The following is a 23,819-nucleotide window of genomic DNA, read 5'->3' on the forward strand; positions in this document are numbered from 1 at the left end:
ATGCAACCCGGGTACCAATGAAAACTCTAGGGGCTGCCAGGAGGATTCAGACTCAGTTTGCCTGGGGGATTCCAGACGGGGGGGTGGCCCTCTGGACGAGCTGACGATACACTCTGACATCCCTGCTGGCTGCAGATCCCTACGGGCTGCAAAGGGAGTTGGGTCTAGCCAGACAAATGAGGATTTCTCCCCTTCCTCCCCGCCCCCTTGCACCTTACCCACACGGTGTAAGTGACCAGGATCGTTCTGTGCGTGCGAGTCCGCGCTGCCCGCGGACAAGCCCCCAAGGCAGGGGCTCATTCGGCGCTTTGGGGGCAGCAGCCTGGATGCCGCATCCCCTGTAGCTGCCCCTCTGCTTGGGCTTTGTTCAAACTCAGCCCGGCGCTTCCTTTGCAGCGGATTTCTGCCCCAGCCCAGCCCCGCTTGCCCGGCTGAGGTCTGGGAGCTGGAGGGGGGAGCGGGCTGCGTCCTCCCCCCTTGCTCTGCCCGCGATGCTCCGGCTCCCGGGCCCTCCTAGCTGAGGAAGGTCCTGAGCCGCTGACGTCTTCCGCACAAAGGCAGCGGCAGGAGCAGCAGCAGCGTCCGGAGCTGCCTGCAGTGGAGCGCTGTGCAGGGAAGGGGTGGGGGGGCGCTTGGCCAGTGCAGCCGCCCCCCAGTGCCAACCTGCTGCCCCCTTTGCAATCTCAGCCTGGCACCATGGGACCCTGCGGTGCCTTCCAGCTAAAGCGGTTCCTCCTCCTCCCTGCTGGAAAGTCTCTGCTGCAGCAGACAAGCCTGACATGAAGCGGAAAACACACACACACACAAACAAAAGACAGGTGGCAACTTCAAGGTAAGCGATGCGCCGGCCGGCCGGGGCTGTTGCTTGGTACGAGCCTGGAGTCCTGGGCGCTGTGGGACGTGCTGCCAGGCGAGGGAAGAGGGTTTATTTGCAGGGGATTGAGGGGAGAGGGATTTACCAGTAAAAAAAAAGGGGGGGTCTAAAAGCTGAGCCCCCCCATGGCACCCCATTGCACAGCCAGGCTGATCCCTGCTATTTCCAGCTCATAGGAACGTAGCCAGCTCTCATTTCGTGGGAGCAGGGCCAGGGGAGATGTTTTCAAGTGGGGGTGAGGGTTTCAGGGGGGGTAGTTCCCAGGGTCTACCTTGACCCCCTCCCCCTCCTGTTCCCCTGCTTGGGATCAATAGCACATGAAGCCCGAAGGCTAAGTAACAAGCCCTGCAGTCTCCCTGGAGCATTTCAGGCATCATTTCCCTTTGCAGCCTTGTAGGTGAAAGGGAGAGTCGGAATGTTGAAACTCATCCGGTGACTTTGGGGACAGCGCCACTTCGACTCCCGCACAAATCAGGCTACCTAGAAATGGAGGGAATAACGTTCCAACCACTTTGCCTTTTCCCAGGTGCCACTGTACCTAGCCCCAGGGAGCTCAGCAGGATTGGAAATAATGGGGGCTTGGGGGTGGCGGGAGGCGAAGGTGGGGACATAACTAGTCCCCTGGCTAGAGAAGCAGAGACCACTGGATCTGCAAACCAATTTGTGCAAAGTCGGCTCTGTTAGCTCTGTGCCTTGCAAAATGGAAAAGCAAAACCTAGGCTGGCCAGAGACAAGGTGAAATATTTTGGGGCTCGTTTTTAACTTGATTTGCTATTTCAGTGTCTGTCAGAGTTTGCAAGGATGCCTTGTTATGTGCAAATCACCAGGGGAAAAAAATTAACTTGGAGGAGTTCTAATATGTTATTGACAGGACAGAAATTCCATGTGTGTATGCTGCCAATGATTGCTGAATAATAACCAGAAGGAGTGATGCAGTAATAAATCAAGTAATTCATTCCAGTTTTAGAATGATAACTTGCACTTTTCCATGTCACACCGAGGATCTGAATGCAGGGTTTCAGTTACATAATTCAAGAATGAAAGTGTGAATCTGAGCATTATTGTGTAAGGAAAATCCTGTATCAAATGGCAAACATTGTTCAACTTGAGCTGTGACACAGCCATGAGAAAATGCTGGCTTTATTTGCAAGTTCAAACTTAATTTATGCACTGGTGGACTTCAGTAGGTGCTGAATTTTGTTGGAGTTGTTGACTGAGTGCTAAGTCTACAACATCCATAAAACAGCACATCCTGCTTTCTTTGGGCAGCCAGGTTTGTAAATGGAGTAGTTTATAAGGCTTGTTTCATACACAAGAGCCGAGAAACGGCAACTTCTTTCCAAGCCCATCTAAAAAACCAAAACAATACCAACCCCAGCTTAGATTCGTAGAGAGGATGCTCTATGTATCACAGAGCACAAAGCATGCTTTATTTTATGCAGAATATGCAGAATTACAGAAAGCCCTTGGCCAGAGCTAGTGAAAAAGCCCCAGGCTCTATGGCATTCACACTTAGATTCTTGAGGAGTGAATAAAAATTGCTCTGCTGAGGCACGCTGCCAGCATAGAATTTCATACCTGCCCCGGAGGGTGGGAGTCACCACAGCCGCTGAAATCACAAGGTGACAGTCTAAATGAGACCAATGTGTCAGAGAGGCTGGTTGTGAGCAGGACTTGGGCTTGTGAGGGGATGGAAGAAAGGAGCAACTACGAATAGCATGGACTGGGCTAGAAAAGAGCCGAAGAGTGAGGCAATAAGGCATTGTTTCCAGAGTACCAGATCCTGAGAGCGGGTGGGGTAGGAGCCAAAAAAAGCAGCTTGAGATGCTTTGTGTGTGAGGTTTCTGAATGCTGTGACATGAAGATGGGTTTGTGAGCACAAGAGAGAAAGAAAACTACAGTCCATTTCAACATTCTGTGTGAGGGCGATGTCAGTGTGGCTTATATCCGGCACCAGTCGGACAAACTGAAGATTTATGAGTTCAGATTAATAGTGAAACAGTATAGTGGGAGAGGGGGTGGGGGGTTGAATTAATGTTCTTCAGCACTGAAGTAATTAGCTCAATGTGTGTGAATTTATGTCTAGCTCTCTATCGATCTATCACCTCTGCAGTAGTATTATAGGGTGGCCCATTAGTCACTATAAAAAAGCAGAGAGGGCTGTTTTTCTATCAGCAAATCAAAGGCAGAGGGAAATGATGACTGTAGCAACTGCATCTGTGTATTAGCTGCACCTGCTGTGGATAGTGGGAAAGGGGCAGAGCAAATATCAGAAACACAAATAAGAAGGAAGGAAAGAGCTGAAGAAGAATATGTGGATTGTCAGTCAGTGACCATAATTCAGGCTCAGCTAAGGATCCCTCCTATCGGATCATTATTCATGAAAGTACAGTGGTGGGACTCTGTGTCAAGTCACATGTGAGATTCATCTGCCACAGCAAAGCTCTCACACAATGGACATGGGCTTTTACAGGCGTAACAGAGGGCAGATTTGTTTACACATGTGGGTGCTGCTGAATGTAGTGGCAGAAGCAGCAGCGGTTCTGGTAAAACAATCTATTGGAGATTTTGAATTCCTAGTGTAGATAAGTCAGCAAAATCTGAGTCTGAGTACTTATTTGGGAGATGAGGAAGAAGAGAAATATATTCTGGTTCCTCCAAGGGGAAGGACAAAGATTTCCCACAAGGGAGGAAGTCAGAGGAGAGATATCACGTAGAGGAGTTAAGTCCTACCACAACTAGAAAATAGGCAGAACATGCCCATTGCAGAACAGAAAGTAGTCTTGGGAATGAAAGATGGAAAGTTAATACTCCAGGACTGCTTCTTCAACAATGGGTTAAATTTTTCTCACATTAACATGGGAGAAATGTTCAGTGTTACTCCATATAGGGTAAGAAAGGATTGATCTGTGGTAAGCTTGTAGCTCATTTGAACACATTGAGACTCAGCCCCCATCGACCAGCGGTGCCATATGATACTATATGTATCTATGCGACGGTATAGTTGTGCTATTAGAGTTGAGAAAACCGACTCTTAGGAGAGAAAGCTCTCTAAGTCAAAGTGACCCTTCCGGTGTTAATATAATCAAGTCATAAAAGATTAAATGTTAAGTAGCTCGTTTGGTCAGAGGCCATATGGCAAAAAACAAGCTACAAAAACCATCTACCTCTCTGATCGACCATACACGTAGATTCACCAGAGAGGCTTCAACTGATCCATAACCCTTGTGCACCAGTCTAAGATATCTTCTTATCCATATTTTGGATCCTTTACATTGCTGCATGTAAATGTACCTTATACAGTTATACTATACACACACACACACACACATAAACATATACACATTATACAATTGTTTCCCACATCCTGCCTTGAGACAGAATGAATGAACGAACGAACGAACGAACAACCAAGATAATATGTGGACAAATGCTTGGTTACTTGGATTTGACAGCTTACTGGGTGTCATTCCAGAAAGCATCTGTCTCGGGGGCTACGGGCAGTTACTGGTGGGTTTTGCCTTGACAGAGATCACACGTTAGCTAACATGCTGTTAAAACGTGTGAACACCAAATAAAGATGTGGTTTATGCCCAAATTCTTTTGCCTGGTTTTATTATCTCAGACAATGTGAAAAATGGGCACAGAATATGCTATTTTACACGGGACTTGAAACATTATTTTCATTATCAGAGTCTGCCAGTGCATGGTCTTTCTAGCAAGGATGACTGTACTGATAACATTCTTCTGGCACAAGCTCACAGATTCTGTAGTCATTTTAGTACCTCCGATGAAGTCTGTATATTATGAGGATCACTACACAAGATAAACAGTTTACCCAAATTAACACCAGATGAGCCATCGCAATGCAGCTCTGTTACACACACACCAGAAGGCCATTCATATGGCTGCACAGAGTACAGGCAAAGGAGAACGTGTTCTAGCTCCTAGACAGTGCACATTTATGGAAAGCCTCAGTCAGATTTTGCAGCCTGTCTTTTACACCAGAATGTTATTACTTGAATGTCTAAAGCTAGGCTCCTTAATCTGTACCAACCCCCTAAAAAAACAGTATTCTGATTACCATAGGTGTTGAACACTGAGACCTCCCAGTGAACTCAGTGGAAGTATGAAAATCAGGCCAAACTTTGATTTTATTAATAATATAATACTTATAGCAATTTTTGTCAGTAGATCACAAAGCATTTTACAGATGAGGCCACTATCATTACTTCAGTTTTACAGATGTGGAAACTGAACCACAGAGGGGTAAAGTGACTTGCCCAACATCACCGCTGGAAATAGAACAGGTGTGTCCTGGGTCCCAGTCAGATGCTCTATCTACTAGGACACACTGCCTCTGCTTATATGCAGAAGGATGGTTTGGGGGCCAAATTTTGGCTTTGGTCATCTGGATAGAGGAAACCAATAACTATTATTAGAATAGAACCAAGGCAAGTGCCAGTTTTGTGCTGTGCAGCCCACAACACAAAATAGAGCCAGTCGCTACACTGAATACCTTATTCCTCAAGACAGAGTACACAGGATGTATTCAGAACTAGAGGAGTGAATGGAATGAGACTTTCAAGCAACTTGCCATTGGTGACTCACTGTTTGCACGCATTGGGAAGGAAATGAGCCTGTAGCAGGGGCCTGTATGGAGAGAAGGCAGTGGCATAACGGGGGTATTCTGTGTATTTAAATATGAAAATGCATATCCACACGAGGGCTTGAGAGAATCTGTGAAGACTTATTGAAGGCAAGTTTTTGCCTTTTCTGGCCTTTTGCATGTTGGTGGTGAAAAGAGCACATTTCAAGTCTCTTGGTAGGGCTGGCAGAGCAGTGTGGCCATATTTGACTTTCAACACCAGGCGTCCCCATGGCCTCTAAAAGAGGCAGCTTTCCACTGGGGATTACATTCCCCCTGCCCGCACACCTCCCCCGCCCCCGAACTGTTACATGAGAAGTAAACTCTCCAAGTATGTTGTATTTTTGCTGGCAGTTAGAATTATTTGGGCCCAGCACTTCATGGAAGTCTCATTTTCAAATGGTGACCCATCAGAGGACTACAAAGAAGTGTTGATGAAGAGGTTGTGCCATGGAGCACACACTAATGAAGAGAAAAGGGACGTACCCATTCTCCTGTAGCCCAAAGGGTATGTCTACACCCCAAATGAATGTGTCATTGTAGCTTTAATCTAGCTAGCATGGTAACAAAGTGCCAGTAGGGACCCGAGCATGGGCCAGCAACCCGAGTACATACCTAGTGTCCCTGGCAGGCTTGTGGGATAGATAGCTAGGCCATGGTGAAGCCCATACTGCCGCTTCCTCACTACCATTGTTACCCACATCTGCTAAATGAAAGCTAGTACAGGTATGCCTGCCTACATACACTTCATTTGTGGCGCAGAGCTGAAGTGTTACTTTCAGCGCTGCTCTCTTGCCACCTAGCTCTTAAAAGCAAAACATACAAACACTAGGAGCCCGGGAGAATCCCCAGGTCTATTGGTCTCTGAAAGTAGGGTTTGTGTTTGGTAGGACTGCCGGCATGTACTGCAGCTGCCCAATTTCTAACATATGGGGCCAGCTGGAAGGTGCTTCTTAAATCAACAAGCAAGTCTGAATGTAGACTCGATTCATAAAGGCAACCTACATTCTTCCTTTGGAAGATGCTGCTGTGGCATTTGCTACCGATGCTGACATATGCTGGCTTCTGAGGCTGACAGTGGATCACTAGTGTGTAATATCAGTTCAAGATGAAAGGCTGCAATGCACTGAAAAGGAATCCCATGTCCCACTCAAAAGTCCAGACATTTCTGACTGGGAAATGACTTTCTTATAGATGATTTAAAAGAAAAATACCACAAACCTGACTTCATAGCTTTGCCATTTGGGTAGATACACAGCAGTTTATATGGCGGGGAGAATAGTTTTAAGGGCTGGTCTAGAGAGGAGAAAGAATGGGGAGATACTACAGCACTTTGGGGAAGGATTTTTACCATTCCTGTAAAGAAGAAGAATACAAAGATTGTGACCAAACACAGAAATTGCCAGAGTGGATCAGACCCATCCATGGTCCACCTAGTCAGCACAAAACATTCAGATGAAGGTGCAAGAAACCAAAGAGTAGGCAGATGTGGACTAATCTGCCCCCCATGAAGATCTCATCCTAATCCCTAATAGTTAGAAATTGGCTTAGGACCTGAAAGCACAAGGCTTTATATCCCTTCCAGCATGCTTGTTAGTTTTATGTACTACAAGTCTGGTTATTCTGGTTATCCATATAAGTGTCCATTTCCACCATTCTCCTGCCGTTTATGGATGGCAAATGGGGCTCCATTCCCCATGTTTCTCTGGTAGTATGTCATAGTAGAGGATATTCTCTGCCCTTGAAATAGCCCATTCTTCAAATCTAAGCTGATTGGCAGTCAGCCATCTCTCATTTCCTGGATGGGTTTCAAGATCTAGTGGGAATATATTTTTAAACTATTTCTTCCCCTTTCTAACATTATTTCACATTTTATTCCTGAAGCGAGCTTCTCCTAGGCTAACAAGTTATCTTAAGCTCATAGTCCTTGAGTCTCAAAGTTAGGAAAACCCATTTCTGCAAAGCACCAAAAGAGCTGATAAAAAAATACATAATTCAATGTCAGGAATTATTTGCTCAAGTAAACTACTCAGCTAACTCCTCCCAACATATCATAGCTTGTTTATCTGAGTCTTCCTGAGTGTCGCTGGCAAATCAGATGTGGAAATATCTGTGCTTCACGTAATGTGGTGGCTGCTTTTTGGTTTAAGAGTGAGGTACTGGAATTGTAGCCACACCCACATCTGGACCTTTCTGTAAGAGGATGTTGATTCATAAGCCATTTTGAGAAAGTCCATTAGCAAGTATGTTAGGATTTTATGTCAGCAGCTCTTTCATCTCTGTGTAGCTTGTGTTGATATTTTAGGGATAGATTGTGCATGTGGTGATTGCTCACACATGAGCACACCTATTGATGTAAATGAGATTCTTTGGGTGAAATCCTGGTCCCACTGACTTCAATGGCAAACTTCCCATTTACTTCTATGGGGCCAGGATTTCACCCTTTGTGTGTGTGTGTGTGTGTGTGTGTGTGTGTGTGTGTGTGTGTGTGTGTGTGTAAGTGCTCACCAACATGAAGACAGGTTGCACAACCTAGCCCTAAATTTGTATGGCTGGTTAGTCAAATTCTATGTGGGGTTGAAAGAATGTCCTGGATTCGATCTACAGGTGATTTACCATCTTTTTTGTTTGCTGTTGTGTGAACTGCAGAGCTGGAGTACCATTTTCAGGCTAAACAAGAAAACTTAGCACGCATCAAGCATGGAGACCAACCAGGAATCCTCGCTCTTCCTGGTGAAGATTCTGGAAGAGTTGGATACCAAGCAAAACACAGTTTCTTATCAGGATCTCTGCAAGTCACTGTGTGCAAGGTTTGATTTGTCCCAGCTGGCCAAGCTCAGAAGTGTGCTCTTTTACACGGCTTGCCTGGATCCTAATTTCCCAGCAACTTTGTTCAAAGACAAAATGAGATGCACTGTAAACAATCAGCAATCAAAGAAAATCATGGTTGCAGCAGATATAGTAACGATATTCAACCTCATACAAATGAACGGGGGAGTGGCCAAGGAAAAACTCCCTGTTGCACGACAAAAAATGAGGAAGAAAGAATCAGTTGAGTCCTGCAGGTCTGACACAGAAATTTGCAACGTGGTGGACTGTGTGACTAATTGCGAGCTGAGAGACAGAGAGTTTAACAGGGGCTACTCAGTTAGAAGGTCTTCCAAATGCAGGAAGGTGGATTGTAAAGATTGTCAACAATTTGTACCTACTTCAGAACCTAACTTTTTGCTTGGCGTTAATAAGGAAATGAAAGGCCGAGCTGCCTCGCTTGATAGGCTGCAGGCACTAGCATCCTATTCCATTGTTAACTCTCCACCCTGTGAAATGCAGAGCACATACTTCCCAATGAACATTGAGAACGAATCAATCTCTGACCAGGACTCATTGCCTATCAATGCAACTATAAAAGAGACTTTTATTTCGAATGATGAGCCGTTTGTGTTGCAATCATGTGTACAGAAAAGAAACATATTCAAGGAAGATTTTCATAATCTTATCACAATATCTCCCAATTTAATGCCACCCAATAAAAAGCCAGAAGATGGACATAGAGAGCCTCAGAACAGGAAAGAAACCTCCAAACAGGGTTTCTTCAACCACAGTTTTGAAATGCCATACAGCAGCCAGTACTTGAATCCAGTTTATTCTCCTATACCAGACAAAAGACGAGTCAAACACGAAAGCTTAGATGATCTCCAAGCTTCTACATACTTTGGCCCAACCACTGTACTTGGGTCCCAAGATACAAAAAGATGGGCAGGAAAACCGAGTAAACAAACTGCATGGCCAGCAAAAAGCTGGAGCTTAAACACGGAGGAGGTACCTGATTTTGAAAGATCCTTTTTCAGTAGGAAGCAAGCTGAAGAGAAGCAGCGATATCAGAGTTCCAACAGCCAATCACCAAGTTTTCCTGCAGCAGACAGGCACCAAACCTATCTCAATCCCAAGGATCAAACACCGATTATGCAGGCTAACTATGCCATGAAACAAAATGGACACAAACCCAAGGAAATTCCCTCCATCATAGACATGGAGAAACACGAGCCAATCAAAAAGTTTAGGGATAAAAGCATTAACTGCACTTCTGTTCAGCTGCTAGGCATTGACAAAACCACCAGCGTTGGGACACAGACAGAGCAGCAAGGGTTGGAACACAAAAAATGCAAGGAGTTGTGCGCTCCAAGTCAAACTAAGTATGGAGAGAGGCATTCTCTAAAGCAATCAGATGATGACTCTGAAATTGTGAGTGATGATATCAGTGACATTTTTCGATTTCTGGATGATATGAGCATCTGTGGATCTACAGGAATTATGCAATCCTCCTGTTACAACAGCACTGGGTCTCTGTCTCAGATACGTAAATCTGACTGTGAAAGCTCTCCTGAACACAATTTAACTAAAATAACCAATGGGAATTCTAGTAACAAGCTAGATAAAGTGGTCCGGTCAGATATCAACAATACAGATGATGAGCTAAAAACTAGTGTCTGCAAGTTAGTTCTCAGGATTGGTGAAATAGAAAAGAAACTAGAATCTTTGTCAGGTGTCAGAGAAGAAATCTCCCAAGTCCTGGGAAAACTAAATAAGTTGGATGAAAAAATTCAGCAGCCTGAGAAGGTCAATGTACAAATAGATCTTAATTCCCTGACGAGTGAGGTTCAGTCAGATGAGAGCACCTCTCCACGGGTATTTCAGTGTCATAATGCTTCTCATGGAGGCAAGCTGGAGAATAACCCGGACTGGTGCTGTTCTGATGCCAGCGGAAGTAACAGCGAAAGTCTTCGGGTAAAAGCCTTAAAAAAAAGTTTATTTACCAGGAGGTCCTCACGGTCACTGACTGAGGAGAACAGCGCCACTGAATCCAAAATAGCAAGTATTTCCAACTCTCCTCGAGACTGGAGAGCTATCACATATACCAACCAGGTTGGCATGACAGAAGAGGAGAAGAAAGACAGAAGTGGAGTTGAAAATAAGGACTGGCACAGGAAATCCAAAGAGGTAATTTCTATTTAAACTTATATAATAAGCTTTAAAAAAAACTACTCTAGCTATGACTGTCTTTGGTGCTATATGAAGCTTCAGGGCTTGGTAATATCTGCCTAGTGTATTATGCTAGTCTTCATAGTTATCATAATTGAATGATTTCTTGCCTATACTTCCCTGGCAATAGCACAGCACGAAATGGTCAAGCTGTTCCTGAAAGCAACCCGCTCTTTAGAAAGGGACAGATTTGAATGACAGTTTCAGGAGAGAATGTCATTCATATCATGATCACTGGCGGTATATGGACACGGAATAATTAAATAAGTGAAAAGAGCATAAGGAAAATTGTGACCGTCTGAAATACTCTCTCTTTTTTTAAAGGGATATAGTAAAAAGTCCATTTGGGTATCTTCTATCAAAAATTATATAGTTAAAAGAACCAGAAAAAGATACGACTTGCTCTGACTCTCCTAAGAAAAAATCCTAGTTTGCGTACACTAAAATACAAACTGTTATTACGCTTCCTTTTTCCTCTGACTTTCACAGTCATTTACATCTCTCGTAACATGTATTTTAAATCTCCATTGTCTAGACTGAAACATTGCTGCGGTTCTCTTTCAATTACCCAGGAGGACTCGGTTCCTCCCTCCCTACAACTAACCACTCCCACCTTTGGAAAGTCTATCACTGCTGCAGCAGCCCCTCTGATTGCTGCTCAGTTTAAATCTTGGCTCCTATACTGAGCAATTTGTATTTCACTGAGATTAGGGCCCAATAGACAGGGCTGCTAGGTATTGCAACATTTCTTCAGAAGTCAGGAACACATTGCAGGGTGTGCTGTGGCCTGTGAAGGAGGAGTTCTTGGAGGGGATGGAAGGGTCAGAGACTTCCTGGAGAGAAGGGAGAACCAGGGGTTTAGTGGATGTGTGTGAAATGAGGGAGAAGAAGCCAAAGATTTATTGGAAGGTTATAGAAACATGGTGGAGAGGAACCCTCAGTAATTTGAAGCATCCAAACTTTCATAGGTTTATCAGAGCCAGTGTGACTCTCTGGACCTTTAGAAATTCCCTGATCACCAATTAGAATGTGATCAAATGATCATCTCTAACACTGGAGCAGCCTTGTGGAAAGTCTGGTATAAAGGTAACTATTTGCGTATAGAAAGTATGGTTCCCCTTCCATTCAGTGTCAGTGCAGGGAGCAGAGTTCCCTCGGTAAATGTGTGTCTTCAAACAGCCTCTAGTCCAAAGGCTTTCCAAACCAGCTTGTCTTCTCTATAGCAAAAGCATCCCAGAGAGATTTATCTAACCTGTAACAGTACTAGGACCACATTTTCAGCTGCTACCTCTAACTTTGTGCCCACAATAGTGCGAATGCAGGTTTGTGCTTGTAAAAAATCACAGTCTGTTGGTGAGCACAAGGATGTAGATTGGATTAAGGCCAGCTGAACTCTGGGCTCCGGTTTGTGGGTTTGTTATCATGGCTTAGGCAGTCTCGAACTGTAGAAGTGAAAATAATCTCGCCCCACTCTCATATTTAAACTCCCTCCTCCACCCCCACAAGTCCTCTTTCTTCTCTGAAACTCTTTTGAACCTCGTTGCAGGCAGACAGGCAATATGAAATCCCACAGCCACATAGACTCTCTAAACAACCAAAAGATGCTTTCTTGATTGAACAAGTCTTTAGTCCTCATCCCTACCCTGCATCACTCAAGTCACATATGAAAAGCAACCCACTCTACACAGACATGAGGTTGACAGAACTGGCTGAAGTTAAACGTGCCCAGCCATCATGGACCATAGAAGAATATACCAGGAACTCAGGAGATAAAGGCAAGCTTGCAGCTTTGGATCTACAAGTGAGTCCCGTTTGTTTCATTTTAGTGACATGATTGTGAAGGATGTTTACCAGAATGTTTATTTAATGGGGGATTTGGATAGCTCAGGAAGTTGAGCTTTCAACTTTTAGATTGCTGGCTGAAGATCCATCCCAGGCCAGTGGTGAAGAACAACTGTTGATGTTCTATCACTGTTCTGTGACCTTTGAAATAGTTGGTTGTCTCAGTCCATTTCCTAGCGGACAGTGGTCTATAAAACCACCACCACCACTGTTGGAACCTCGTTAGACATCTCACAAGAGGGGTTTAGGAATGAATGGACATAGGGAATGAACTGAGCATTTATCCCCCAAATGGTGGTTATTCTAGTTCAGTTTTGATGTGCGTTAGTAAGGTTGGGTGGGGCAGAGAAGCTGGCGCTGCTGCTGCTTCTAGTGTACTTGTTCTGTGCATATTGTACATAGAGAACGAGTATGTAGGGCTGTTAGTCTAGCCCTCTTCACAAGCATGAAAATCACTAAAAATAATTACAGAACATTTTTAAAAACTCTTTTTAAATGGAACATTGTTGTTATGGTTTCTGGAGTGAATACGAGAACAATAGTCTCATGAAGAACTGCTTCCTAGATCTTGCTAGAGAACTACCAGCATGAACTCCGGACTTGTGTACCTGCAACAAACAGAGCAGGGTGAATTATTGAAGGCCAAGGGTCCAAAACCCAAACATGGATCCAAACATTCTCAGACCCTGGGGTGTTTGAAATCCGAACCTGCATGGCACATGGTCCCTACCTTCATAGCAGACTGACTATAGAACTGAGCATTCCCAAACTTTGGGATAGTCTAAAGCTGGATCCAAATTTTGATCCCACCTCCAGTGAAAAAAGGACTGAAATGTAATTAGCAAGAAAATGTTTGACCATTAATTTCACAGAGAAATGTATAAAATGCCATTCAAACCATGCTAAGGCAGTCACACAGAGACTAACATTTGGTGACAAAACAAAAGACAGACTGTTACATGAGAAATCAGCTTGGATTTCATGAGTGTAGAATGTGGGATAAGCATGTTTTAGACCAAAATATGGATTGTTTCCCCATATGGAGCACTGCAGGGCTAAGAGGGCCACCAGCATCACTTCATGTACCTTACACAATCTGATATCAAGAGTTAGACAGCTCCAATTCGCCGCTGTGTCTGAGTTGTGCTGTAGTGGACAATGATGGCTGTGGGGAGCTGGTTGGGTTTCCCTGATCCTTGGCTGCCTGACCCTTGTGGAATTTAAAGCATCAGGGGACCACTGAATTTCCACCACTGGCATAAAGGTGGCATACAGACTTTACACTAGTAGAGGATCAGGCATAGCAGAAGTCCCCAGCACCACACTCCCACCCCAGAATATCCCTGACATGAGCCCTCCTCCCACTGTTCTGGGGGGAGGAAAGGACAGTGTCAGCTGCCACGGGACCTGACTCTGCCATCAGAGAGTTTCCCCTATGCAAAGAGGGTTCTCCATCAGCTGTCTGGCCATTTTAAGGCTACTTAAGTGATCTTAGCAGACCAGGGAAACCAGCCAGTATATTTTGACGGTCATGTGTACTTTGTATTTCCATGACGCAATAGCGACAACTTGCTCCTCCACCTCCAAAGAACTGTCAGATTACTATGTCTGCTCTGCAAAGCCCATGTCTAGACCCTATAATGAAGCTTACTGACAAACTTAACCTGGAAACAGACACACACTAATGTGTGTTTTCTTCCCAGCGACTGACTTTATTAGAACTGAATGTAAATACATTATACTTTAATGAACATTCTTATGGCTGGCAATGAAATGGGAAAAGAGCTGATTAACAGTAATGGGCTTTTTTTTTTTTTAACTAATGCTTCTTCCTCCTGAGGTCAGTAACAGGTCAATATCAAGGTTGGTAGGTCGAAAACTAGTTGCCTTGAAAGTACAGCTCAGTTTTGTTTTAATTTAACATGCCTTTCAGAGCTTTATAAACCCGTCAGTCCTCTGCCCTCTACAAAATGAAGGCTTCAGCATTCTCTAGGTGAATATTCTCAGCTGGGTGACCCACTCACAAGACTGTTTTCAAACTACAATGGGGAACATATGTACATCCCATATGTCATATATGTTAGGTGTCCATGAGATCCCACTGCTCTGCAATTCTTATGAGGAACCAGGTTACAAGAATCCTACTTTCTGAAGCTTTCAAAGAACAAGTCACATTTATTTTTCAATATCCTCTATGTTCAGAAGAATGGAATAGGCAAAGCAGAGAAACAGTACGCATGTGCAAACTCAAACTACACCAATAGTCTGATTTTTGGCTGAGTGGCATTGGGAGATAGACAATTAGAATCAAGTAACAGTTAACATTGTTTAATGGAGATCTAAGTGTTGCTATAATAGCTGTAAAATCACTTTTTCCACAGACTAAAAATAACTCAGTGCATGAAGTAAATGGGAGGAGCAAGTTTCCAGACAGTAGCTACAATACCTGAATTAGCCAATGAAGGGCTTGATCCAAAGTCCATTGAAGTCCATAGGAGTCTTTCTGTTAAGTTCAATGAGCTTTGGATCAGGGCTATAATGGAGTACCAAACCTGATACAGCTATAACACAATGATCTCATTAGAAATTTGTAAAGCATTATTTATTTGTTTATCAATCAACAAAAGAGGCCTTTTTCAAAACTTAAAACTTTTGCAAAAAGCTTTCATTTTTAAAAAAAAATGTTCAATTTTTCAGCAAAATAGTTTTAAATTTCAAATATTGAAATTTGTTGTGTTTTCTATTTCCGGCCCTTTTTTCCTTTATTCCTTTTTGCGGTTGAGTGTTATAGAAGGAATGATGTCTAGGGCTTTCTCCACTTTTTCCTTTTGCCACTTTGTAACTTTTCAAAGCTTCCTCAACTTTGGAAAAAGTTACAGTGTGGCAAAAAGAAAAGTGACAAAGTAGGTGCCCCCCCCACACACACCACCAAGAAACCTGGACATGACACATTTTATTGCACTCATTAGCAAAAAGGAGAGGAAGGGAAAAAAAGAAAATTCAGATTTGTTTATATACATATATATGAACAAATTATATATCTTAATAAACACCATTGTTCCATGTTGAACCTTGCAAAATGGAAATCCCTCTGGAATTTTGCAATTTTTCATAAAATTGTTTTCTGTTTTTCAGCCAGCTCTAGCTCACATCTTTTCATTTAAATCATATTGCATTTAGAAGAAACTGTGAGTATGTTTACACTGCAATTGAAAACCTGCAGCCCAAGCCTGGAAGTCTCCAATGCAATAAAACAGCCCTGAAGCCCAAGCCCCCCGAGCCCAAATCTGCTGGCATGGGCTTGCTACGGTTGTCTAACTGCAGTGTAAACGTACCCTGAATGGTTCAATGGCAAAGTCTATTAGTTTTTAAATGTACTATTAGAATAGTGTGAAGCATAATGGAAATCAAACCGTTAAAACATGAGCAATCAACACTGTATATTACTGCCAGTGACATTCAGATTGTGCCCTAAGGATCAAATACTGGGGCACAAAAAGGCATTCATGCATGTTGATGGTGAAATTCTGAATATGAGGGTATGATACATGGAAGTAGAATGTATGCTGCATGGCCACTTTTCCTCCCCTCACCACCAAGCATGTGGAAACTCATAGTGAGCACCAGTATAGTTGTGTGTTTACATAATTTTGGAGGATGTAGCTGGGCAGAAAAGGTAGAAGCTGGGAAGTAGCCACTTTGCCCTGCATGATCACATGGAAAACCCATGGTACTTGTTTCAAATTTCTCCTGATAGTTGCAGTGTTATATATTCAGATCTTGCAAGGGGGAAGCAGTCTGCATCTGTGAACTGGAGGGCTAATGGCAGCATGGCCCCTAAGCCAAACGTACAGTCATGGTTGGGAGAGGGGCCTGAAAAATCACATGAAAGAGGCTCACCTTTTGTGGAGATGCTCTGAGTTCTCCAAGTGCAGGGTTTCTCAAACAGGGGTCGCTGCTTCTGTAGGGAAAGCCCCTGGCAGGCCGGGCTGGTGTGTTTACCTACCCTGTCCACAGGTCTGGCCGATTGCTGCTCCGACTGGCGGAGCTCCAGGCCAATGGGAGCTGCTGGAAGCGGCGGCCAGTACGTCCCTCGGCCTGTGCCACTTCCAGCAGCTCCCATTGGCCTGGAGCAGCGAACCGCAGCCAGTGGGAACCGCGATCGGCCAGACCTGTGGCTTTCCCTACAGAAACGGACCCCTGTTTGAGAAACCCTGTCCTAGTGGTCTGACTGGGCTTGGCCATGGTTCCGAAGGTTCACATGATTGGTAGCCCAACACTAGACATTAAGCTGGGGTTTCTGTGGTAATTTTTGTCTTTGTTTGGTACATCCTGTGGGTTTCTATCCGTAAAGGGGATCATTGGGCTTTAAAGGAGAAGAGAAAAATATGAGATCTTAACATAAACACGCACAAAAACTCCTACCTTACTTGCACCATTATGTACAATGCACTATTCATCGCTAGAGAATAGCCATGCAAGAAATTGTCTGAGGAAGATGAGGAGACCGCTCTTGTCATGCAGGTCCTAGCAATGAGGTTATGGTTATCTTTGTAAAACTGAGTTTATGAGCCTGTTAAGAAAAGTTTTCCCATCAAGTGGGTTTTAATAATCTCACAAATGATAATGTACTAACGACCACCTCCATTATTCAATGGATTGAAGAGGTTTTACTTACACCCAACAAAGTTTCCAGGAACCCAGTAATACACAAGAGACTTTGGAGCCATGGGGTGTTGTTCTTACTTGGCAATATGTTGTCATCTGTTTCAGTGAGTTCATGAAGTTGGCAGAAGGAAAGTTTGTGACATTGAGACAGCAGCATTAACCTGACTTTATCTCTACAGTAGACACATAACCAACTTTGGAAAGCTTCAGTCCTGCCTGAATTATTTTGACAGAGCCAGAGAATTAATTTTTTTTCCTTTTGACTTTTAGACTCAAGAATCTTTAAATCCAAACAACTTAGAATACTGGATGGAAGACATTTATACTCCAGGCTATGATTCCTTATTAAAACGCAAAGAAGCTGAGTTCAGAAGAGCAAAAGTCTGCAAGATAGCTGCTCTGATTGCGGCTGCAGCTTGTACAGTTATCCTGGTCATTGTAGTTCCCATTTGTACTATGAAATCATGAATCTGTGGACAGCTCCGTGAATTCCAACTGTGTATGTACATTCCAGATATCTCATTCTGTATTTTAAACACCTTGTGGCAAAATTGTAACAATTTGCTGGGGAAGAATGTGCTGAGATATCTGGTGAATAGTGTAACAGACAAAGATACGTTTTTGAAGAGTATTCTTTTAAATAACAAAACACCTGGCAGAGTTATGGTAACTCATTTCAAATTTTAATAGTGAGGTTTTTTCTCCCCTAAAGAATCAATATACCACTTTACAAAATTGGAAACTGATGAGGATCCAGGCAAAAGAGGAAAGTTGTCTCAGCCATGTGGCATTTAATGAAGATATGGATACTTGGCAGTTGCACTGTATAGAGGGGAATGTTCTATATGCATTTCATTAGGGAGCCAAGGGCAATATTAAAGCTCTCTACAATGTGAAAAACTATGAATGTATTTTATTTGTTTTGTAGTATTCATGTATTCCTTGATCATTTGATTGAAAACAAACAGATTGTGTGATCATGAAAGCAGCTCATTCCTATGTTCAGATTCATCGAGGGCTCTTTATTACCTGATCTTGCCCTGAGACCCGTTTTATTATCACTGAGTACCTAGGTGAAGTGCCATGTGCTGCAGACCAAAAAGATTATGTTTTAAAGCAATCAACAGGGGTTTCAGTGGCTTACATTGGAATAACATTTGTGAAGAGTTGGCAAATGCTCCCTGGCAAAAGGGTATTTACCTCCACAGACAATGCAAATGTCTTGATTTCACTTCTTCCAGCCAACTGAACTGGCAAATCCAAGTGACACCTATTGCTCTGTTGCGGTTCTTGCGAATGTAATCTGAACAGTTCTAATTTTGTCACAAGTCTTTGTGCCTTTTAGAATGTAGATTAATAGAATTGTTTAATTTTGATATTTTTAATCCATAACATAAAATCACAGCATAGTAGGTAACCAATGTGGATTATTTTCAACACGCCTTCTTTACAGTTTTGAGTGCTTACCAAATAGCAGACGACTGAGCACTTATATTAAGGGCACAGTTTTTCAGCACTAGTGGAAACTTGCTATTAATGCAATACATTCTGCATAGGGCTTACTTAGCTTCAGTATTAATAATGAACTTAAAGAATAACATTGTGACTCTATTGTACAGCAAGCGGTCTACTCGGTCAGCATGTCCTGCCAGAAACATTGATTTAATGTTTTAGCCTGAATCTGGGCTACAGGTTAAGGGAAGACTCAAATTATGACCTAAGTAGCCTATTTAACCCATGCCTAAAGAAAACAGCTAATACAATATTTCTCTTGAGTCAGATAGGAATAAATAAGAAATTTTAAAAGCTCTTTTCAGGAAATAACATTATCTTGCCCTTCCTATTTTAAAAAAAGGAAACTTTTCTTAATGAACACCCATGAATAGGTTACTTTGATTTATTTAGAAGCAGTTCCCAACCTGGTTATGCAGATGTGCGAAACTCACATTGCTCACTGCCGGTGGGTATTTCAGGTGTGCCACTCCCTCACTTTTCACCTTTGGTGGTTGAAAAAAAGCAAATGAAAAGGTGAGTGGCAAGGGAAGATATATGACCATTTTAAATTTGCATCAGTTCCTCCCCCTCGTTGGAGAACTATTCATGCACTATGCTTTATTTATGGATAATAGACATCAGTCACCATTGATCTTTCAGCAAAAAACCCAACTTCTTCATATGATTGGATGTCACATCCATGTACATCTTATAAAGATCAGCCCCTAATCTTAATCTTGGATCTGCACAACCCTGAATTTTGCAGGAGTGCAGATCATGATCCAAATTTTCTGGTTTGAGCCCTTTTCCAATATCAAGCTTTCTCCTTGGACTAAGATGTTGCAGGGATGGAGACAGTGTGGTAACAGAGGGCTGCATTTTTCATTGGGTGGTATCTAAACTTTAGAGATTCACATTATAAAAAGTGATAAATTTAGAAACTACAGCATTTGTAACAGTATTACCAGCACTGTTACAAATCTGGCTAAGAGCTATTGTCTTAAAATAGTTAACATAATGCAATGGGCCCTGACATGTTTTACCCAGCATCCGAGTCTGTAAGTACAGCAATTCATGGCAGGTGGATCCATACAGTCCTACACAGAGACTATACATTAGGTGAAATTTTGACCATACTGACCTGCAAGAATATTGTGGTCAATCTTGTGAACCAGTTACCACACTAGTATATACTGTATACTATATGATAGACTTTTGTATTAAAAATAATTAAAGATATAGGTACATTGTAATCCTTTGTGTAACTGAATAAAGTGTACTAGACAGTGTTACTCAATTAAAATAACAATGAACATATTGAGCTGTTTTTCGTATTTATGCCTTATAAATAAAATTGTTATATACATTATGAAATGAAACTGCAAGTAATATAAAAGAAATTACATTCTGGGGGATAATCCTGCTCCTCTTACTCAGGCAAAAGAGTCCCACTGAAGTCAGCTGGATTACTCATGTGAGTAAGGAGAGAGAGCAGGATCTGCCCGCAGTAAAGTTTATAGGGTTTTCTTTTTAAAAAATGGGGCATTTGCTTAATGTAACATGTAACAAATGATTTTCTTTTATAAAATTATTGTACAATGTTGCCTTTTGGTTCATTTAAATATAACACAAAATAAATGTGAACATTACAAGTGTCCTTCTAAGTCTTAATGAAATATAGAAATAATATTTGATCATTATGTCACTTTTCCTTTTTTCCCCCAGGGACATCAAGATGCTCCCATGGTGTGAAAGTCTCAGCGCTAGATAACTAAACATTCCATATAGTTTTTGGCAGGCTTTTTAATGGATTTCTCGCTTATGAAATAAGAAGATGGCAAAAGATGATGAAAAATTAATTTAAAATAATAGCTCCTTTGCATAAAATTCCCAGGGTTTATGGGAGATTATTAGCTCTCTGACTCTAATAATATTTCATTTGATAGGTTATTTCATGACTGAGTTATGCCATATCATCAATTATTTTAACAGGGTCATAATTAATATTTTGGTATCTACTCCCCATGTACATTTTTGCAGATACTGCCTGTCGTAAGTATTAATGCATACCTGTAGCATATAAATACTCACATATCAGTAACTGAAGAATTCTGTGTAAGTTAAAAAGCTTATTGCTCTCACCAACAGAAGTTAGTCCAATGAAGATATTACCTTACCCACCTTGTCCCTCTAATGTCCTGGGACCGACACAGCTACGACAACACTGCATACACATATCAGCAGGCAGTTTGTTTAGGATCTCTATAGAATTTTAAATGCTGTGGGACTTTTTAATTAAACCTGGATGTTTAAGATTACCTGGTTTTAAAGAGATAAAAGACAGTGCTGCACCACATTGTTGAGAGGAACTTCAAAAGATACCTGACAAAGTTGAAATTAAAACATACCATAAGATCTTGGCCACCTCCTCTTTAAGGAAATACCCTCTTTGAAGGCTAATTTCCAAATTAGCTTAGCCTGGTAGCAGCAGAGTCTTCAGAAAAAACTCCTGAGAGATCCATTAAAAAACATTGTCTTACAAATCTGGTGCAGGATGGAGGTTACTGGTGTGGTGGAATGTATTCAATTTCTTTCCCATCTTTGCATCTCATTCAGGGCCTAATCCTGCAGATGCTGAGGACCCTCAACTCCCAGGAAAGTCACAGTGTGGAGAGTGTACATTACAGTGAAGGTGGTGCTTAGCACCCTGGAGAATCAGGCCTGAAATCCATCACTTCAACACTAGAAGAAATAAATTGTATCATTTCACCTATTGTAATGGGGCAAATCCTGCCTCTTCCTTCCAGTGATTGCACGCAGCCTGAAGGGCAGCAGAACTGGCATGGGGGGAGAGAATGGGAGAGCAAGATGTGGCGAGTTCCATGTTGTCTCTGTGCAACCCCTGCAGGCCATGGAGCTGTACAGCACAGGGCTGCATTCACTATTTCTAAAAAAGATTGATTTGAAAAATCATCTTACTTTTATAAAAATAACTTCACAGTCATTTTACTGGTGTTTTTTTAGTCATTAAGGTGAACCCAGATTATGTTTTCAGGTTTTTCTCTGTAACCACAATGGCTGAAGACTTACTTTAAAAAAAAATTAAGGTTGAGATTCTCATACAATCACATGAATCCAGGGTCTGGAGCTTTAAGAAAACATCAAATATCACAAGCCTCATGATAAAAACAATCACAAAAGTTGGCCACACTGCACATTTGTACAGAGTGGAAAGATGTTTGAGGGGAGCTACCCTGATTTAAATCCCCATTCAAAGGACGTTATGGTATGGAGCCTACTGCAGCTATCAGATTTTAGTAGTGCCACTGATTCTCACGTAGTATGGGAGAAGATGCCACCTGCAATAGCGCATCTGTGCCAAAGACACAATCCTATGGATTTTGCACTTCTTTGAATGTGTTGTTCACAGAAATCAATTGTTCTGAATGAACACACACTTTATTTCAGATATAAAGCGATATTCAGAAAAAGTATAACTCATAAAAGAGAGTCACAAGCAAAGTACTGGATCGTAGGGCCAGATCTTGCCCTTTCATGTGCTCCTGTAACTGCTTCCCATTGAATTCAGACATCCGAAGACAAAATTTAGCCCCCAGCCTGCTGAATTGTATACCACATGTTCCTGTACAAAGTAAAGGTCAGTTTCATCAGTGTACACTTTAAAGAAAGACAAGCATCTCTGGGAGTTTTTCTGAAGGGGCACTTGCTTTCAGCTCATTTTCTCTTTGTTGTCTTCGCAGGATAGAATGTTAAATCTTACAGTATTGCTGGAGCGTTAACTGTAAAACCAGCATGATTGCTTTGATTCATGATCGGAAATATGGACTCCTCGCTCACGGTAGGCTGCCATGTACACATTCCATAGCCACACCTCTACTCTGCCTAGTACCTGGAGCCAAACGCTCAAGAGAGAGAAGAGAACGGTCTCCATGCAAGTCTCAGTCATGCTCTTCCAACAGGTAAGTCCCCCATTTTTTAATTCCCACCCCCGCCCCGGAATCAGAGATCGCCATTTTTCAGCATAAGCCATGACTATGAGAGCCAGAGGCATGAGCCAGATGATCCAAAAGCAATCCTGGCTTATGCCTTTTTACAGGTAGAGGTGGAATGTGGTCTAGTGGCTAGTGCGCTGGATGGTGACTCTGGAGATCTAGGTTCTATTCCCAGCTCTACTTTCAGGCTGCTGAGTGACCTTGGGCAAATCACTTACAATCTTTCTGTGCCTCATATTGATATTTCTAAAGCACTTTGAGATCTACTGATGAAAAGCTCTGTATAAGAGCTAGGCGTTATTTTTATTGACACTGCTTAATTACTGGAACGGGTGTTCAAATCCCTTAGCTTTGAAAATTTCACCCTGCATGCAGCTTTTTGTTAGACCTTGTGTGGCTTTACTGAAGCTTCTATTAAATCGGCCCAGACCTGTTTGGAAAGTGAAAGTAGGTTGGTTCATTTGCCCCAGGCCTTCAGACTTTTGTAACAATCATGCCCCAAGATCAATGCACAAAGGGGACCCAGAGCTTCAGAGATCTCCCCATGCTGTGGGTTAGGGAGCCATCTCTGCAATGAGGGATGTCCTTTTCACTCAGATCCACTGAAGGACTCTTTATGGGTCCAGGTATTCAAGTAGCAGAGGCACAAGATGGGGTTAGATGCACATGGTTCCCCAATGGGTTCATAGAGGTTGCCCTAGACACATGCTACTGCATTGGGCTGCGTTTCATTTCCATTCTCTCGCTTAACTGTGGGGAACCTCTGAAGTTAGAGGAGAGAGGGCCGTGGGGACAACATCACTTCCTGGGAGTGGAGAGAGGCAGCTGGGGAGAAGTATGGAGGCAAAGGACTTTGTGCAGAAGGGCCTGGCCTCCAGTTGTACACCACAGGAGATGCAGGTTTCTGGGCAGGCCCCAGAGCCTGTTCTGGAGGCGTTGCTCTGGTCCGTAGATATTTGGTCAAGGGTGAAATCCTGCCAGTCCCCAAAAGGAATACAGTTTTCCCAGAGTGAAAATGTGTCGTATGGAAGGTGAGGGGAGAATTCTGTTTTGGGACAAGCTGTAAGGGTATGTCTACATAGTGAAGAAAAATCTGCAGCTGATTCGGGCTTGTGGGGCTCAGGCTCCGTGGTTGTTTCATTGGCTGGGCTGGAGGCCAGGCTCTAAGACCCTCCAACCCCACAAGGTCCTAGACCCTGGGCTCCAGCCCAAGCCTGGCAGTCCACACAGCACTGAAACA

General features: G+C 42.8%; 1 protein-coding gene and 1 long non-coding RNA gene across 2 annotated transcripts in view; one reads left to right on the top strand and one right to left on the bottom strand.

Annotated features, from left to right (window-relative positions):
- The first annotated feature begins 603 nt into the window (after nucleotides 1-603).
- MINAR1 (membrane integral NOTCH2 associated receptor 1) lies at nucleotides 604-20,099 on the top strand. The gene is made up of 4 exons (XM_039490302.1): nucleotides 604-832; nucleotides 8,172-10,520; nucleotides 12,109-12,363; nucleotides 17,343-20,099. The coding sequence occupies exons 2-4, from the start codon at nucleotides 8,223-8,225 to the stop codon at nucleotides 17,538-17,540; spliced, it is 2,751 nt and encodes a 916-aa protein (XP_039346236.1). The 5' UTR covers nucleotides 604-832; nucleotides 8,172-8,222; the 3' UTR covers nucleotides 17,541-20,099.
- Nucleotides 12,910-23,819, bottom strand: part of LOC120372862 — a 37,236-nt gene continuing 26,326 nt past the window's right edge. The window contains exons 2-3 of the long non-coding RNA XR_005585223.1: nucleotides 18,992-19,069; nucleotides 12,910-13,012 (exon numbers count right to left, since the gene is read on the bottom strand). This is a non-coding gene — a long non-coding RNA (uncharacterized LOC120372862). The remainder of the gene's footprint in view (nucleotides 13,013-18,991; nucleotides 19,070-23,819) is intronic.

This window comes from Mauremys reevesii, linkage group 10, assembly GCF_016161935.1.
Source record: "Mauremys reevesii isolate NIE-2019 linkage group 10, ASM1616193v1, whole genome shotgun sequence".
Lineage (NCBI taxonomy): Eukaryota > Metazoa > Chordata > Testudines > Geoemydidae > Mauremys > Mauremys reevesii.